This window comes from Cynoglossus semilaevis, chromosome 9 (assembly GCF_000523025.1).
Source record: "Cynoglossus semilaevis isolate Cse_v1.0 chromosome 9, Cse_v1.0, whole genome shotgun sequence".
Taxonomy (NCBI): Eukaryota; Metazoa; Chordata; class Actinopteri; order Pleuronectiformes; family Cynoglossidae; genus Cynoglossus; species Cynoglossus semilaevis.
The window spans coordinates 9,685,641-9,704,419 of NC_024315.1; the positions used below are offsets into that span (position 1 = coordinate 9,685,641).

General features: G+C 41.2%; 1 protein-coding gene and 1 long non-coding RNA gene across 3 annotated transcripts; one reads left to right on the forward strand and one right to left on the reverse strand.

The window, feature by feature from the left end:
* Positions 1-407: 407 nt before the first annotated feature.
* Positions 408-13,259, reverse strand: spock3 (SPARC (osteonectin), cwcv and kazal like domains proteoglycan 3). 2 transcript variants are annotated; one of them, XM_008317110.3, is made up of 12 exons: positions 13,149-13,259; positions 12,853-12,969; positions 7,286-7,294; positions 7,161-7,200; positions 6,207-6,315; positions 5,377-5,485; positions 5,131-5,239; positions 4,655-4,768; positions 4,328-4,549; positions 3,366-3,428; positions 2,773-2,910; positions 408-2,556 (listed from the first exon to the last, which is right to left on the reverse strand). In XM_008317110.3, the coding sequence occupies exons 2-12, from the start codon at positions 12,967-12,969 to the stop codon at positions 2,399-2,401; spliced, it is 1,188 nt and encodes a 395-aa protein (XP_008315332.1). In that variant the 5' UTR covers positions 13,149-13,259; the 3' UTR covers positions 408-2,398. The 2 variants fall into 2 exon arrangements, with proteins under 2 accessions (XP_008315332.1, XP_008315333.1); XM_008317111.3 differs by lacking the exon at positions 7,286-7,294.
* On the forward strand, positions 6,271-7,126 carry LOC112487473 (uncharacterized). Its single transcript, XR_003050572.1, has 2 exons — positions 6,271-6,356; positions 6,554-7,126. It is a non-coding gene; the product is annotated as an uncharacterized LOC112487473 (long non-coding RNA).
* Positions 13,260-18,779: the final 5,520 nt, after the last annotated feature.

An 18,779-nucleotide genomic window follows, 5' to 3' on the forward strand; every position in this document is an offset into this window, starting at 1 on the left:
GCATGTGTCTTCCTGTGTGGGGCGTGGTCCCAAAACATGCACGGTTATGTCATTGTGTCACTACTTTGGCTACAGCTTTGAGTCTGATGATTGTTCCTGTTGAGTGGCTTAACTGTTATGAACTGAGGAACTGTCCATGGTCGACCCTGCTTCACCCGGTGACTGCTGGGATTGACACCAGCCCCGCCCACTTCCATAGCAGTAACAGATGGATTATTTAGTCATTGGAAAATGGGTCCACCAAAGGTAGAAAATGGTGAAAAAAATCAGTTTGAATGTCCAAATTTAAAAAAAAAAGTTTATCCACAAAAATCAGGTCAAATTTCAAGTCAAGTTGTCGCCAAATAATCCATTCGTACGTCCGCTAATACGTACGCCATCAAATCAAGCCACGCTGCACGGCTAACATTGGTCAATATAGTTTTATTTTCAGCAAATCATACATACACTTTAAAAATGCACCTTTAAACAATACCAGAGCTGTGACGACAGTGTGGGATTGGTTGAGAGTGGCTACAGTGTCTGAGGTCGTTATGATGATGTCATCACACCTAGAAAACAGCACAGATAAAGACTCGCCTCTCCTATTGTCACTGTGAAAAGGGGATAAAATCCAATAAAAAAGAAGCAAGCTAAAAAATAATAACAGTAGTAATAATAATAATAATAATTATTATTATTATTATTATTATTGTTACTATTATTATTATAACAATAATAAAGGACTATTGGGCTTTTGAATGGCACTTTATAGCTAATGATACAACATAACTTTCAAATGAAAACACAGCCAGACAGCAGAATAATAAATGAAACTATAGCACAGCATGTCCCACGTCTGCAGTCACGACACTTAGCAAGAACACACATATCTGGGTAATCTCGTTTGAAGTTTTCATCCCTGGCAGATATACACTAGAAGTAACAGATCAAGTCAAATCTAGCCATTAAAAAAAATGTAACTGCAAAAAAACACAATAAGATGATGATATTTCCCCCCCAGATGGAGACGTATTTACCAAAGCTTTCTCTAGTCTGGGATACAATAAAACAAAAAAAAAAGTGTAAATCCAGTAGTGACTAAATGTCAGGTCGTTGCTATAATGTATCTTTACCTTCCTGCTATCTATAAAACAACAGAGGGATTCTGAAAAGTTGGCCTAGGGATAACAACATGACTGAAGCGTCCAAAGTAATAAGCCATACCAAAAGTGTCTGAGCTTGACAGTGAAGCCACACTTATTGAGCATAATTAAGAGCTTAAGTCAGTAAGGTAAGCATGCTTTACTAACTATTACTGCCATCTGTCCTGACCGGCCCAAGGCACACCCTAACCCTCTACCCTTTATCCCTATGGAGACATCATCATCAGGTCTGCATCACTCTGCGGTTTGATTCCTGTGCGGGTGATTTGCTCTGGTATTGTGTGCTTCAATCCCATTAAGTCCAGAGCTTTGTGTCTGTGCCTTCTCCACCACATCCCCGGCACGTTTTCATCACGGCCTACAGGTGTAGTTTCAACTGGAAACGCTGAAGGGGATTTTCTTTTTTTTTTTTTCACCCTTCTGTTTTGGTCTTCAACAAAGGTTTAGCCATCAATTCTACGGTATAAATGCACAGCAACAAATCAGTTTCATCTCCTGTATTCAACCCTGGATTAGAAAAATAGACACTAATAACACCCTCGCCCCATAACAACGACGAACCAGGCAGTAATCGTCTTCACGTGTCGCCCAGTCTTTCGGATGATTTCACTTGATTTGCGCCTCGTTATTTCCTAAGCCACACAACAGATTTTCCTCTTTCTCTCCATATGAAGCGAGTCAAAGTCATGTGTTACCTCACAGTTACTGTCACAGTTACAACTCAAGAGCAAAAGAAACCTTAAAAAAGTACAACGTTATCTTGTTTGCATCAGTGAAATCCCAACTATACACAGGAACGTTTGGTTGACGATGTGAGGGATTTCTCAGAGTAATTATGGAATGAAGTACAGGAAATCTCTTAAACATTTACCCTCGGGCACCGACTCACTCACATTTGAGCGCCGCACTAGACAAGACACACTAGAAGACATCAAATGTCCGATGAAAGGAGAGCCTTTTCAACGTGTCCAAATTCAAATCCAAACGCAGTGCAGTTCACTTTATAGTTTTTCTGGTTGTCTCAAAGATGAACAAGTGTCGTTGTTCAATCAAATGTACACCTACACAGAGGAAACCTATTGATCTTTGCATGAGATTTCTTTTCTATTGAAACATATGAACAAACAATACACAGAAAGTAGTCCATGGGTCGTTAGTTTAATTAAGTATCTGCCTGGGGAGTCACCTAGAAACGTGCATTTTGATGAAAAAGGTTTTCTTTCTTTTTCTCTTTTTTCTAAAAAAAAAAAAAGTTATGACAGATATTCATCGTTGCCGTCGTCATCGTCTTCATCTTCAGCGTCCTCATCATCCATCTGTTCTTGGTCGTTGAGGACAAATGCGTCTTCATCGTCGTCAGCGAGGAGCAGGTCTCCACTACCGAAGTCTCCAGAAGATTCCACAACCACTCCTAGTGGGCGGATTTTAAACGACAAATTACACCGCAAATATTTGCTTTTTTGGTTAATTAAAGGGTCAACACCAATGTGATGTTTGTAAAGTGAATTTAGCAACATGAAACACACAACAGTTTCGTTTGGTAAACACACCTGAGAGTAAATATCTTGATCTTTTAGAACCAAAACCAGAAAAACTCATCTTTCCTCCACGTCAGTGCTCTACTCACCGCAGTCTGCTGGGCCGTGGGTGCGTGAACCGGTCACCTCATTGCCGTAGCGATCCACACACCAGCACTGACCGCTGCTGCTGTGACACTGATGAGTTCTGTAGTAGCCTTCCTCATCACAGGACGGCAGATACTGGCCTACGCAGGCGAGCCACAACACAGAGCACAGTCAGATTTACACGTGGTTTAGTCCAACTACAGCTGCAGCTGCTGTGGCTCAGAGGACGAGCATATTTATTTAGAGTGTGAATATGGACCATATTACTATGACAGGTGAGGATCACATCCCCTTTCTTTCAACCCTTAATTTGTTCTGTTTATGTTTGACAAGGGAGCAGTTAGCAACTTAGCTAGCAAAGCACAATGAAGGTAACAGCTTAGCACCCCCCCCCGTGTACTTAATAGATGTTATTGACCGCTGCTACGCAAAGTACGTTTTCTACATTCAAACGTTCAGAAGATTGTCAGCTAAAAGCTAACATACTGTATGCTAAAGCACATTAGCAGGGAATAGCTTTAAGAACTTTACCGCTGTAAACGTGAAGCATATATATAAGGAGAGAGAGAGAGAAAACAGTGTGTGTCCATCCTACCAAGGAGCTTCTTCCCTGCTTGCTTCTTGTTAATACTGGACAGCTCAGCTTTACAAGGCGAATCTGGAAAAAAAAGAAGAATTTTTTGATCTTTAAAAATGCACTGTTTTAGGGATTCATATATGTATAGACAGGGACTTTTTTTTAATTGACAAATTAATTCACAATAAAAGCAAACCTTTCAGTGCTGCGCCTAAAATTAGAAATACTGGGTCAGAAACAGTCAGAAATATAGAATATCTACAGTACATGCTGTGATGGCCCTCGGCCATGTTGTGTTCCTGCTGCCTTCCCTCCACTCCACCCTTCCCAGGTGTTCCCTGCTGGTTCCCTCCCACCTCGTTGGGGGGAATCCACCTCACCTGTCTGCCTGAACTATAAAGGCAAGGCCTTTCCAAGATGGCCGCCCTCTCTTTTACTTTAAAATACACCACTCTCTGCCTCCTGGGGGTTCATTTCTAAACATATTCATGGTCTTTTTAAAGCAAGAAGATCAAATGTAGCTGGCTAGCTCCAGAGCATCCATCTGATCTATGTAAAACACGTGACTGTATGTTTGGCACAGTTGGTATTTTACCATACACCAGATGGTAGATTACATTTTAAGATTATATCGACAGATTGTTTTGAAACTGTGCACCTAATCCTTTTCAGCCTCGTGGGGGCGCTGGACCTGGTCCCAGCAGTTATCTGGCCAGGTACTGAACAACCTGTACAGTTCTGCAGTCCATCACAGGACCTCATGTTGATAAACAACTCTGTCCTAATGTCTTTGGACTGGAGGAGGAAACATGCAGTGGGCTAATGAACTGCCCAGGGTCTACCCCGCCCTCTGCTGTTTACAGCTGGGATTGGCTCCAGCGATGTTTTTAACGTACGGATAACGGTAAATATTTCCAAAAACTTGAACTGAATATCATTGTGAATACATATACAAATAAACAAATATGCAGATACCTTACCTGTATAGCTCTGGAAGCATGTGCACCATTCAGAGCTGGTTACGACTCTGTCTGCATGTGTGTCACAGGATTTAAAGAAGGCATCGGAGCACGGCTCGTTCCTGTCCAGGTACAGGCTCTTGATCTCAGCCTGCTCCAGCAGGAGGTCGAAGTTTGTGTCCAAGCGGGAGAACATCCAGCCCAGCGGCTCCTTACAAGTAGGTGAAGCCCCAACCTCAAACTCTACAGCAAAAGAACAGGTGCAGGGGGTGAGGAGGGGACGAGAGGGGAGGGTCAGGTCAGGCACAACAGTGTGATTTGATCCAGGATAATGAAAGTCTGACTCACTGCTCTTCTCGGGCTTCTGGAACTTCACTCTCTTGTGGTTGCTGTTCTCGTGCAGCACTCTGAACCAGTCTCTCAGACGACCCACCACCTCCTTCAGGTCTGACTCACTGCACACTGAGAATTAAAGCACTGATGATCAATGAAACACAAACGAACATTAATGGCTTTTCTCTAGAATTCTAACTGAAGAGATCAGCCAGCTTCCACAGAGGACACCTGCAGTTCTTTCAGTTTTTATTTAATTCTTTATATTTATATCTGTAGTGGTCTTGTCTCAACAAAACATTTGAACTTATATTCTCCCACTGCTGTTTAAGCTCTCCATGGACACAGTTTCAATTCTAAAGAATTTTAATATGTACAGATATAAATCTAAATTTGATTATGTAATGACTGCAATTAATATTTTTGAATTTCAAACGTACTCTTCTGCTCAGAAGGATTTGCTGTTTTTTTTTCTGTGTAGAAATGCGTACCTTTGTCCTCTGCAGAGCTTTGTTCAGGGACTGAGGTGCAGGGACACATGCCTGAGCACTTCACCGCGATCTTCTTCTCTGTGATGCATGCCTGATACTCCAGCTTACACTGACCACAGACAGGCAGAATGAGACAGAATGTGGAAGTAAAAGAAGGAAGTGAGCTTCGATAACAGGAAATGAAATAGTAACTTGGGTTTTATTTGTTGTAACAGTCGCTGTGATTGTGTGTGTTTGTGTAAACACCTTGGTGGAGTACGTGTGGCCATCGGTTCCACAGACAGGGGAGGGATGGACCACAGGGCAGGGTTTGCACTTCGAGCCTGGGCTGTGGTCCACAGTGGGGTCTTTAAAACTAGGACAGACATTGACATGAATAGAGACAGTAAATCTCTCACCGTCTGTAAAATGACACATCGTTCATTCTTTTTTTTTTTTTTTCGAAGCACCGAGTTTGTATTTCATCCAAAGCTTCAACCTTGAATTTGAAAACGAGACAAGGATTTGTTTGGAATTATTTTCTGACCTGCTCACAGTGCAGTTATAACTGGACTGGTGCTGAGAGCAGGAAATGAGGTCAGGGTGGTTGACAATATCATTACCCTCAGCAGCTACACTGAGCTTGGTAGAAAAACTGCAGTAATCAAGAGACACGTATATATATATATTACAATACTAATACACGTGTGAGCTGAAGACATTTACACGACGTGTGTAACAGTACTGTATACGGTGTTTTTAAAAAATAAGATTAATTCAGAAGTTCCTAATTCATCCCACAGTGAGGACATTTAGAAGTACAGTACAAAGTATAGCACAGTGCTATAGGAATAAATTGAGAATGTAGACGTTGCACCTATTATTGTTATCACATAAGGTAATGCTATTTATATGGTCTTCGGTGCCGCTCCTTCAGGCATTTTGGGTGTTCCAGTCTGTTCAGAGATGGTATCGTCTTCGGTGCCGCTCCTTCAGGCATTTCGGGTCTCAATATTCCCCCCAGGAATATTGAGAACCCTGTTTGCAGCCTGGCTGCGGGTGCGAGGATGTTTGCGTGAAAGTGAGCGTCCTCTTACCTAACTCTCCTTTTGCTCACACATGTGGCCGTCTTGTAATCCTCAGTCACACACACCTTGTGACGACTGCATTTGATTTTCAGACAGGGGTCCTTGGCAGGATCAAGGCCTGAGAACATGAAGCAGTCATTAGGTCTGTGAACTGTACAGGTGAGGACAGGTAAAACCCAGACTTTCTGTTTGAACTTTCTTGAAAGACGGAGCCTTTGAGCCAGTACCCTGGGATCAAATTTCCACCTTCTTCTCTGGTAGCCTGCATCATACACACATCCTTTTATGTCTTAAGATCTGAGGTAAACGCAGAGGTTTTTGATGGTGTGTGTTAATTTAGCGTCTGTCTCCTACAGCTCCTGTAACGGACCATGTTTCTCTCACGCTCATCACCGAAGTCTTAAAGCCACTAAATGTCCTTACAGCTAAAAACAGATGGGCCTGGTGACGGAGGCTTCTCACTTCTTACATCACACTGCACTCAATGTCAATCTCAAACTGATCTGGAATCAGATTCGCCCTCACAGACTCATATGTTTTGTCACTTTGTGGTACGTTTCAGAACCATGTCTGAACCCGATTGTGTGATAGCACTTTGTAATGACTGAGGCTACACGTCTGCGTCTCTGCAGCGTTCAGAGCGACATCCACCAGCACCAGCTAAAACCAACGTCTGATCTCAGTGCAGTTCGTCAGTGACCTCCTCTCTAAAGAACCTTACAGTAATCCCAGAACAGCTTTGGAGGATTATCCTGCCTCCATCATACCAACGCACTAAGCTTGTGTTATTGTTTCACCAATGTGTTATTATGTGTGTTGAGGATAAAGTTATTAGTAAGTGTGACTAAGTGTATATGTTCATGTCCTGATGTGACTGGAGTTTCTCTCTCCTACTAAATGAATGGAGAATTAAAACAGGTGAAACATCATTTGATTTGATTTCAATTTCTTATCATTACCCACCTTGATCGAAGGCCTTTGACGTGGCCCACGTTCCGGGCTCCTGAAACACCAGGAGAAATTACAGTCATACTGTTTACTAATTACACAGATTGGCAGTAAGTGGATTATAAAGCAGTCAGACAAACCTCCACTTCCTTTAGTAGAAAGCATTACAGGGACATAGAACGAAATAGAAGTTGAGTTAAGATGAGAACTTCTAAGTGAAATTTTTTTAGAAAACCTTTGGAGTAAAAAATACGTCACGCACACAACAAAAACAACACACAGGAGCATGCATGTGTACTGTCAACATAAGGTAGATGAGTGGGGAAGATGGGTCTGTGTGTGCTACTGCTTCCCTCTTGTACTGTATTAAATTTGCATTGTATTGGAAATTTCATTAGTGACAGTGTAAGGTTTTTATTCTGCGATTGCAAAAAAAAAACTTTAAACACAGGTGTGTTCAATCTGAATGAGTTCCAATATCAGCCTCAGGATAGTACCTCAAAAACCCCACGTGCTAAGTATAACGTTCAGTGCATACATCAAGCCTTTCATGCACTGTTAGAACACTTGTTGTTATACCCTGTCTGGAGGATCAATGGCTCACAGTGTCTAAATATAGAAGGCGTACATTTGCAGCAGGGAGCGTTCCCTGCTCTTATTAGAACACAGTCTGATTAAACCTCATACCAGTTAATATGTCAAAGCACATTCATCTGTCCACACACAGGCCAGAACACTCAGGTTTAACTCACCCGCTATCCACTGGCGGGGCTTCCAGGGTGGCATGGGGTGGCACGTGCCACCCCACCCCCGTAATCTGATTGGCCACCCTGTGCCGTCTCAAACCGGAGCTGCAGACCCTGCTCAAACCATCCTAAAGCCCGTTCCTCAAGAGAGCCTCAGTAGTTATACTGCATAACAACTGATTAACAGTGTAAGATAGTGTTGTTTTATTGTGAAATTAATATGGACTAATAATGGAAGGCGGAGGCTGGGATGACGTGCTGTAATCATTCTTAGTCAAACTAGCTGTAACTGTTGTGTTCTTCTTAAAAAAGATTCCCTTTGTGGTTTTTTTTTTTTTTGCACAGTCTCTCCTTGATCTGTTGCAGCCAGCTTTTCACCAGCCCTGGATGAAACAACACATAAATCAAAAACCTGAAGTGATTGGTCGGTGACTTTGAAAGAGACTCAAAGTTAGAGAACAGACAACATGAGCTACAGCTCCACTGGCTTATTAATCTGTTGAACGACGACTTCCCTAATAGAAATCTACCACTCGATCAAGCATTGACAAAACGAATGTGTCGGTGACACAGAGGCACCAACCACAGAAGCTGTTGTCCACACATGACCACGAATGTGGGCGTGAGATACCATCAGGCTGCGTCCATATAATGAAGAGGGCGAAAAAGGTCACACCGCACAAACCCCTCATTACTGAGATGAACACACACTTTAAAGTTCAGTGGTGCAAAAACCACATGCACTGAGCAGAGATGAGTCATTCTCGCGCTGGCACGGGCTGGGCTGCCTTCAAAAAGAGAGACGCTGCAAATCAAACGAAGATGATCTGAGAGATCACCTTTATTCTCGGATAAAAGGTTTCTAGCCTGATTGGACGGCTCTCTCTCTCTGGATGACAGGCACATTTCTCAAGGGCACAGAGAGGTCATCAAATGATGTGGCAAACTGTGAACGTCACTGTATTGTTTGGTGTATTGAATACCTTTAAAATAATCTAGAGTTCAGCCAGTCAGTGTGCTCTAAAGACGTGAAGAATTACTGCGGCTGTTTACTCATGCCGTATGTAGCCTTAACACCTAATAAAGTCATGTTAGATTGTTGCTAAATGTGACATGACCTTTATGTCTAAACCAGAGGCTTTGACTGTCTGCATGTCCCTGTAGCTCTGCTTCTGTGATGATCTATAACACACGGGTCAAACTCTGGCCTGGGGGCCAAATCTGGCCCAAGGTGTTATTATATTTGGCCCAAGAGTTCAGAAGTGTACAAGAGTTGGCCCGCCACTATATAGGTTGACCTGTGAAAACATTCAAAAGGAATTCAAAAGGCTACAGATAGAGACATAACAAAAATCACTGATGTGTGTTTTATTTTGAATTTAATTTCCCATGTTTATAATATTGAGCTTTGGTTGTTCTAGAGTCAACACAAAACTAAAGTTTATTTCCATATGACTAATTCTACATTACATATCTGGAGAGAAGAGAAAACATAAACAATTGCCAAAAACTTTTAATAAATATTAAGTTTGACCCACAACTTCGTCCCAGTTTATAATTTTGGCCGACTGTGAATTTGAGTTTGACACACCTGTTCCATGAGGTCAAAGGGTCAAGCGTTGCTTTTCTGAGCTTTAATTATTTTTTCATTGCTGACCATAAATCTTCCCCTAAATCTAGCAGTCTAAATGTCTTATTGGACGTGAATTCAAAGCTAACCAACGCTGAAAGCTAAATGGTGTTGGTTCTGTTCCAGGACTGTTTCCACACCACTGCAAGACCGAGTAACAGTTATTTGGAGAGTTCGTTACGGGGTCATGTTTTGTAGGACGGTAATAAACAAACGTTTTGGAGAATCTGTAATGGAATCAACACACAGAAGCACACGTTTTCTGAAAAACAAACCCAGTCTGTCGGCAGTGCAAGACATCTAATAACCAGATACACACTTCACTGCACAGCCAACCAGCCTTCAATTTTCCAAAAACTCCCTGAAAAGCCTACCTCTCAACAATAGGTCTAATGGCCCTCGAGAGTGTGCTAAAAATAAACACATTTCAATTTATCTCCCCATCTCTTTCCACCTCTGTTGCTCTCCCTCCGTCCTAGTAATGACAGACTTCTCTCCCAGTGTGTTCATACACACACTGTAACATGCAATCAGCTTGGTTGGTTAATGTCCTAATTTGCCACTGTGAGGCTGCATGTCCTCGGAAATGTGTCCCCCGTGAAAATAACGTTTCTGTCACTCACTTTTCCCACACTGGCTTGGGCTTTTCACCAATTTTGCTTTTTCTCCATCCTCCTGTGTCTTAATGTTTTCCTTCCCCTTCCTGGCTCCTTGTGGTCTCCCCTCTAACGTAAGAAATATGTGCATGTTTTTCACTGTACTCGCTTTGTCTTGCTCAAGCTTGCCACATGCATGCATGCATGCACCGACACACAAATCCACACTGAAGTGGAAAAGGCCTGAAGCTCTCTACCTCACCGACGTCGTTTACCCTCCATAACACAAACACCACAGAGCAGATAAGCAGGGTGAAAACACAAAGACAGAGAGAGGTGAGAAAAGAGGAGAGGAGAGGAGGGAATAGTAGAAAGAAAGAGAAGAGGAAGAGAGGGTAAGTCCCCTAGTGGCGTAGACAAGTCAAGGTCCAACCTAACCTGACAAAACTCAGTGGCCAAGATTGAAGCTAGGGCACTTAGCAGGAGACCCACTTATGGCTTTTAGATGAAAGATGAAAGCAACAGCAGCCTTCAGGCTGGACATGCTAAACTTAAATCACTTTGTTGCCAGTTTTTACACAGAAACAGCAGATGAGTAGTGCGGTGCTCTGGGATAGATTCAAAGTCTTCCATATTAATGAAGTCTTTCACTTCCATCCCACGTTCTAAGATTTCTGCTTTAACTCTCCAACAAATAATCAAATTACAAACCGCTTTGACTCACATCGTGAAATCATTGCCAGTAGTTTGCATCAGACTTCACGCGAGTACAAAAGCAACGCCGTAACTCAAGCTCAGAGCCACTTGTTTCAAACAGTCCCTTATCTGATGAATTGATGTTGTTATAGCACTCGACCAACTACATCCATGTCAAAATGAAAAGAACGATGGTCTTTAAAAAAAACAACGTAATTGTTAACCTCTCCGATGTCAAAATGAAAAGAACGATGGTCTTAAAAAACAACGTAATTGTTAACCTGTAATTGTGAGCAGTAACCACGATGTATTTTACACATCACACAACTATATTTGTGCAAAGTGTTCTTAGGAAAGAAGTTTTTGTTGAGCTTCCACAGCAGGTGATAACACTGGGCCAGCATGTTCACCACACTGTGTGGCGCCATCTGTCAGAATAACATCACATATACGCATATGCATCTATAGTTAGCTGAAGATTGATTTTGTGTTCTGACACATCCTGTACTGTTAGTCTGGTCCTAGAAATGTAAAGGTTGTAGCAAAACTAAAAAAGAATTATAGCTATATAATGCAATATATGTATAATTTATAATATCTTAACAGTATATAACAGCACAAAGCTATACTCCTAAAGACAATCTGCCAAATACCCTTTAACATAAGGCCAAGGAAACTTCAGATTATTGACTGATGGAGAGCAGATCAAATCCCTCAACAAACAGCTACAGACACTGGTCCATTTCTTTTTTATTCTCTTGTTTCTCTGTTGGTTGTGAATTCTTGCACCATTCCTTTACTCTTAGCCCTGTGTGTTGACACAGACATCGTGAGGAACCAAGACAAAAGGTGTGACTGAGATTGTGGTTTCACTTCTGCCTCAAATCTCCTGTGGAAACTGTGACTTGTTGTACTGGGATGTACAGTGTCTACCTTTGGACCAAAGTACGACCAGCCACATTTTCACACAACACCATATTTGCACGATCAAAAATCATATCATAACACGCGGTGTGCACCACATGGCCTCACCCAGGATGTGACAACACTAACTAAATAGTAAAAGTGTTGGACTGCTTATGGTTGGAAGTTGGAAAGCTACATTTTTAACATTCTCTGAATTATAAATCTGTGACAATAAGTGCCCAAAAATAATGATAACCAATAGTTTCTCCCATTTCTTTAGTCAACATGCACTATATTAATTCATCACCGGGGGATCAGACTTTTGATGCTCTAAACACTCCTCCGATCAGAGACACTATACTCACTAAATTATCCTTTAAAATACTGCAAAACAAATCATGACCCTTCAAAGCCTAGAAACTCTACAACGTGATCAAAGACTGTCTGGAAGATTCCATGAAAGTCCACAAAAACATTACCTGAACTCATCATGGCAGTGGTGGCTGACGGTGTTAGGACAAAGACACTCATGACTTTTCAGACCCAACCTCTAACTCCCGTCACCTAGAGTGAAAACAACCTGGAGGGACACATTTATGTCTCACAGAGACACCGTACACCTCCTCTTAACGTGCCCTCAGGATACAAGGATGTCTGTGAGTTCATAACAGAGCTGCTCTACTTCTCTGAGTTACCATGTGGGCTATTTTTTAAATGAGCTGTACATCAACACTCTGGGTATCAGGACACAATTCTATTCTGCCCTTGGTCTGAATCCTGACCACTCAGACCCTGCAGGCCTCTCTGCTGCAGACTGTACCTGCCTGTAGAGACAGGCCCAGTGCTGCTGGAGACCTAAGGCCACTCGGGCATCCAGGAGATGTTCGTGTGTGTGTGTATCTGCTCAGAGGCGTTTACAATGACCACTCATTACAGACAAGAGTCAGGATGAAGGATAACAAACCGCACAACGGAGCCTGTGACGCGTCGCCCGTGGACACGAGGGGAAAACGAGCAGCGCATGACCAAAAACAGAAGAAGAAGAAAAAAAAAACACACCGGGGCATAGGGAGAAAATGGGGGATGGAAGAGTATACGTGGGATAATAAAGAAGACACGTGCATATTACTCACATCCCGGAATCTGTCCCATCTCCCCGTGAGCCACTTATCATCCAGAAAATTGCCGCTGTCGGAGCGAGCGGAGACGTATCCAAAGGCGCACACACAGAGCAGGGTAATGCTCAGCATCTGCGGAAACAAACACGGAGCAGCAGCACGGACACAAACACAGACATGGACAGACAGGGAGAGAGGACAGGGGTCAGGGTTGCTGGGACAAAAATCAATCACTACAGCACGTCAGCGATGAGAACAAAGCACCGGCTCCGGAGCTCTGAGGATGAGAAGGGGTTTTTGTCCTCTCCTACCTTGTCGCATCAGCTGCTCTCTCCAGACTGTATGTGCTCGCTGCCGTTTTCTCTCGCTTTATCAGCAGCCTTCCTCCTCCTCCCCCCTCCCTCCCTCTCTCCATCGCTCAGTGCGCAGCAGTAAACCGGGAACGCGCACGGCACTGTGCGCGCCGCTGCGCCGTGAGAGAGTACGGCTAGAAAACAACATATAGTGGAGAGATGTTTTATTTATTACTGGTGCCATGTGATATGAAAGAAAAGAAAATATTAATAATGAAGAAGAAGAATGGCTTTATTTTAAATATTCAATGCGTTCCTGTTCAGATAAACGATGTCTGAAAATAATAGAAATCAAAATATTCAAACAATTCATTGGAACAGTTTATTAGTTCCTCTGGAGGTCTTCAACAGGAGGTTCGCGGCCTATTATGGTACTCCAGAGTGTGAAATATTTTGTTGATTTAATTTTTAAATATATATGTATGTGTATATATATATATATATATATATATACACATATATACAGTATTTAGCACATAAATGAACAAGGAATGTCTGTACTATAATTTTAGTATTGGATGCAAAATAACAAGGAATTGTACTTTGTATTAGGCACTAGGCTCACTTTATATGAAAGAAAAAATACAAAATACATATAGTTCATGCATCTCTCCATTAGTTTGGGATTCTTGGTGAAAAAATGTCCATTATTTTAGCTATAAACTTTTTTGGTATTTTTTTAGATTTAATTAAACTTCCTTCTGAAAAGAAAATAATTCTTAATTCTAGAATTCATGCTGTGTTATAAAAGTCCTCACTGACAAATTATTTGAAAAAGAAAAAAAAACAAAAAACGTTTTACATGGACTGCTGCGTTACTGTGGCCGTGGCTGTTGCTGTATAAAACTGAAAACCAACATTAGCCTGCATATCTAAAAGCCCACATTCATTTGGTCTTTATGTCTTTATGTAGTCCACGTTCAATGAAGCTCACACTGTCCCAGTGGCCAAACTAGGAATGCTGAATGTCTTTCACACAATTACCAAACCAGAGCAATGAGGCTCGTGACAACGGTTCAGTCTCTAGAAAGATTTGCTCACATTCCTGGAAGAACTGGTTCCAAGGCTGAAACCATCGATGCTGTATGATAATAAAATCCTCCCAAATGACCGACTGTCTCTGGTTGATTTACAGAGAATCATGAAGAAATCTTGTATTTGCAGGTAAAAAAAAAGGAAGTTGTGGTTGATGTGTTTGACACAGACTGAAAGATATTTTAAAATCTAAAAATTTAGTTGTGAATTGCTCATCAAACACATCCTCTGATTGACATTATCAAACATATATGTGGCAGCATACACTTCACTTTAGTGTGGTGTGGTGGTGGGAATAAAAAAACCCACAACCTTCCAAACAAAGAGATGGCAAACAATTAAGACAGTAAGAATTATTATAAAAAATAAAAACATCATCCGTCACTTCACAGACGGTGGAGGGATTATACTGCTCAGGTTCACGGTGCTCAAAGGAGCTTGTTATGTCTGAAGTTTCAGTGATTGTCTGACTTGACTGTGTGGGTGTGTTTATATTTGTTGGCATTTGGAAAAAATGATGAGGCTAATATACACGGAACGAGTGCATCACACTCACGTACAGAGGCGGACCGTGCAGCTACCAAATATGCCCCGGAAAAATGTGAGCAGCACATACAGTATATCAACATGTGTGGGTACAGATGATGGGCAGAGGATGTTCAGTGTCAGTCCTGTGTTCGCTTTAGCCGGAAGTGTGCAAAATGTAAACAGGAAACGGTTTCTATGGCGGTTACAGAGCAGGATCTTCTATCAGCATTGTGTGCCCTCTCTCTCTCGTTGTTTTTTTGTTTGTTTCTGTGAAGACGGTTTGAATGTTGTAGTGTAAAGTGTTGCCCACAAGTTTTGAGTTTAAAACGCTTGTGCTAAAGTTCAACAGCGATAAACACATAATTAAATTGAGTCTTCCAAAAAAACCCAGAAGAACAAACTGTCTTTTTGTAGCTAAAATCATTTTAGTTATTCAGAAATTCCACTGTAATTTCTGACCACTTGTAAAAGGGTACAACACGTCAAACAAACACGAGGATGAATATTCTCCTCTGATCAGTTTCATGTTTTATTCTCCAAAATGTATGAGAACTCAGCCCAACAGAGTAAAAAGGTGAAAAGAAAAGTGTTTATGATGGTCAAAGTGCTGAGTCAGACATTCTGTACTGAAGGCTTTCTCTTGTGTCATGTTAGAAATCCATCAGAAATCTTTAAAAATATTTAGAATAATTTTATTGTTGTGTCATGTGATCCCATCAGTGAGGGAGGATGGATGGGTTGGATGGTGGACGGATGGATAGACAGATATACGTTTGCTCTACTTTGTACATAAATATTATAAATATATATTTATATATATTTTTTTTTTTCAAAAGCCAAAATATATTGTATGATATATATTATATTCCAATGGATGTATACAATGCTACCAAAAAGTGGCACGTTGGCACTGTTGAGAACATCAGAGGAATAATGTGGAACATTCTGAAGCACTTCTTCCCTTTTCCACGTTAATATTTGTATTATTTAAGCTCTGTACTGATAAAAAGCTGAACTGAAAAAAAACTAAACATGTTTAATAATAAAAAAAAACTGAAGTAAGAGAAACACAGGTGTGCCTAGAAACTGACGCATGCTGTTTTGTTTTTTCTAGACTTGTCAGTTGTGGTTTATTCTTTCTCTGTCAAACCTTGTATTTGTGTGCATGTGTGCATGTGTGTTGGGGGGGGGGGGGGGGGGTGTTGTTATCTGGCAAAGCAGGCATTTTGAGCACAGCTAAGAACACAAGGTCAGTGTGAGTTCTGTGTTTTAGCTCCAGGATGAAAAGCTAATAGCGCAATAATGACAGAGAAGGAAACTGGAAACTGCAGATAAGGCTGACTGAAACAAAATGGACAACACTGACAGGGTGATTACAGAGCCACCAGTGAGCACTGAGGAGAGAGAGAGAGGCAGAGAAAGATTGATGGTCTTTTTGACGGGGAATCGACTTTTTCTAGGACAATATATTGTCAGTGTGGATGTTAAAGACTCATATTGTCATTTCGTTTTTTTATAATTTCAAACATACAGTGTCCACACCAATTTCCCACCTCTAGGGCTTAACTTCATTTTAGCATTCACATGTTGCCTCCATCGTCTCATGACTAGAAACTCATTTAAGGTCTTGTCAAGGGACCGATCAGGAAGTCTTTGATCTGCAGCTGGAGGAACCAGAGTCACATGAAATTAGTTAAAACGGGCTCGAAGACAGAGCTTCTTTGTATGTTGTGGGAATAAACATGAGGAACAAAAAATAAATAAAAAAATAAAAAGAAACAACAACATCAACAACCAGAATTGATGTTTTGTCTTGTGAAAACTGGAATTCTACAAATAATCTCATTAGCACACGCTGCAGTTAATAGTAACTGTGTTTGGCTGCCATCTTGTGGTTATTTTTGCGCATTACATCCCAGTCAATACTTGGCAACCTTTCCAGGAAAGAGAAGTACATAAACAGTCCAAACTAAGCGATAACGTTATTGCGTAATAAATAATAATTAAAAAAAAACAAGACGAGACAAGCTGTTATTTAATATATGAAATGGTGATGTTTTTTGTGACGTCTGGTACACAACTGATCATTCAAGTTTGCTTTTGAAGTTTTTGCCTGACTTACTGATATGACATCTACAGTACCGAAACTGTCCATTTTCTTTATTGGATTCCTCTACCAGTCAGATCAAAAGTGAGCCGATTGCTGTACCTGCAGTAGTTCAATGTTTCTTGAAAAATATTCTCTTTTGTTATTAAAAAACCTATATTGTATTTAATATCCCAAAGCAAACATGGCAGCTAGATTACCTTTTAAACTTAGCTGTCGTTTTCATGCACTCATGTCATCGTGTCCACCTGTCTTGACTACTGACTACGGGCTTAGAATTAACCCTGTCATTTTAAGAAGAAAAAAACTGACGATACATTTTAAATACATAATCTGAAATACATCCCATGCATGATAAACATCTCGTCACTGAATATAGAACATTTTTATAAAACGCTAATTTAGAGCTATTGTGCAATATTTCCCTTTAGCCACTGGACGGCAGAAGAGAGCATGAAACTCAAACAGACACTATATTATATAATGGTTTACAGAGAAAAAAACCCATGATGCTCTAAACTCATCAAACGTTTACTTTATATTCATGTACTTAATATATAAAACAAATCTCACTGTCTCACGTCATTGTTGCCATTTTGGATCTGGTCTCTTTTTTTAATGTCAGAATGATCATGTTTGCACCATGGTCTCAGTCTTTTCTCACCTTCAGCCCTCAGTAGAGACACACGTCATGATCACCACAAGGCACCATGGGAGAGTTCTGTCATGGTGTGTAGATTGGGTGTCCCAGGGTGATGAACTATTCATATGGTGCTCAGGTGACACACCTGATATCTGCATGGAGACCGGGAGAAAGGCAGGGAGGGGCAGGGGAAGGGAAGGGGGGGGAAAGAGAGCAGAAAGGAAAGGAGAAGTACTGGAACCATACCATACGGGGAGGATTTGGGACAAAATATAAAATGAGTGAGTGAGAGTGACTTATTTAGGAGAGAATCCTAAGGAGTTTGGAGGTTTGGTTTATTGTACTGTGATGACTAAGGACATAGTGGAGGAAAGGTAACAGAATAGGAAGGAAGTTTATGTGAAAGGAGTGTGTGTGTGTCTGTCGACAATCAGATCACTGTTTAAGAAAACCATGCATTTGTCTCACAGTTTAACTCTGCTGCCCAACCCCCACCTACCCACAATTGAGCTCCTTCAGCTCAAGTGTGTCTTTGCAGGAGTGTGTTTACCATATAAACACTGGCTGTGTCAGCACAAATAGAGTAAACACACTCTTTTAAGTCTTTATCACCGTCTATTCTTCAGCAATCAGACGACTGATAACCATCAGTCCTCCAGTGTCTTTTTGACAGTGGGTAGTAAATCTATCCTTTTTCCCATTATTGACCCAAGGCCAATTCCAAATGCTCTTTCTTGTTGTTGGCTCGAAGCTTTGCTGTTGGTGCTTTGAGTTGTCGGAATGGTTAAGTACAGAGCTTCTCAAACTATGTAACGTGTACCGCCCATGGTACTAATAACAATCATAAGAATATTGATCCCACACTGGGGAAATAGTTGACTTAGCAGCCATGTGCTGCAACCAGCTGCTCTTAAAAAGGGACCAAATATGTGGTTCTTCTGAGGCTCAAACCCAAGACCTTCTGCATATAAGGCACACGTGGGATCAGGTGTCACAGATGTGGGAATAGGTGTGATAACTCACTCCACAAATAAAAAGAGTGGAGTGATTCTGTCTCATTCTCATTTCTGCAGATTATGTGGTAACATATTTGAGTTATATTTAAATGTTTCCCTGTTTTCTCTCTCTCTACTCTTCTTTTGGGAGTTCATGGCGCTCCATGGCTTTATCCCTGTGAAGTACTGTAATGACTGACTTTTCACTTCTAATATTACCACTACTATTAATATTCCTGTGAAGTCAAACTTTAATACTTTTTTCTTCTAAATGTACAACT

Excerpts from the sequence above, each read along its gene's own strand:
- spock3 (XM_008317110.3), bottom strand. The coding sequence starts at position 12,969 with ATGCTGAGCATTACCCTGCTCTGTGTGTGCGCCTTTGGATACGTCTCC. Across the intron at positions 5,486-6,206 it reads GTGAGCAAAAGGAGAGTTAG|TTTTAAAGACCCCACTGTGG; the intron begins GTAAGAGGACGC and ends TGTCTGTCCTAG. Across the intron at positions 4,550-4,654 it reads CCAGAAGCCCGAGAAGAGCA|AGTTTGAGGTTGGGGCTTCA; the intron begins GTGAGTCAGACT and ends CTTTTGCTGTAG.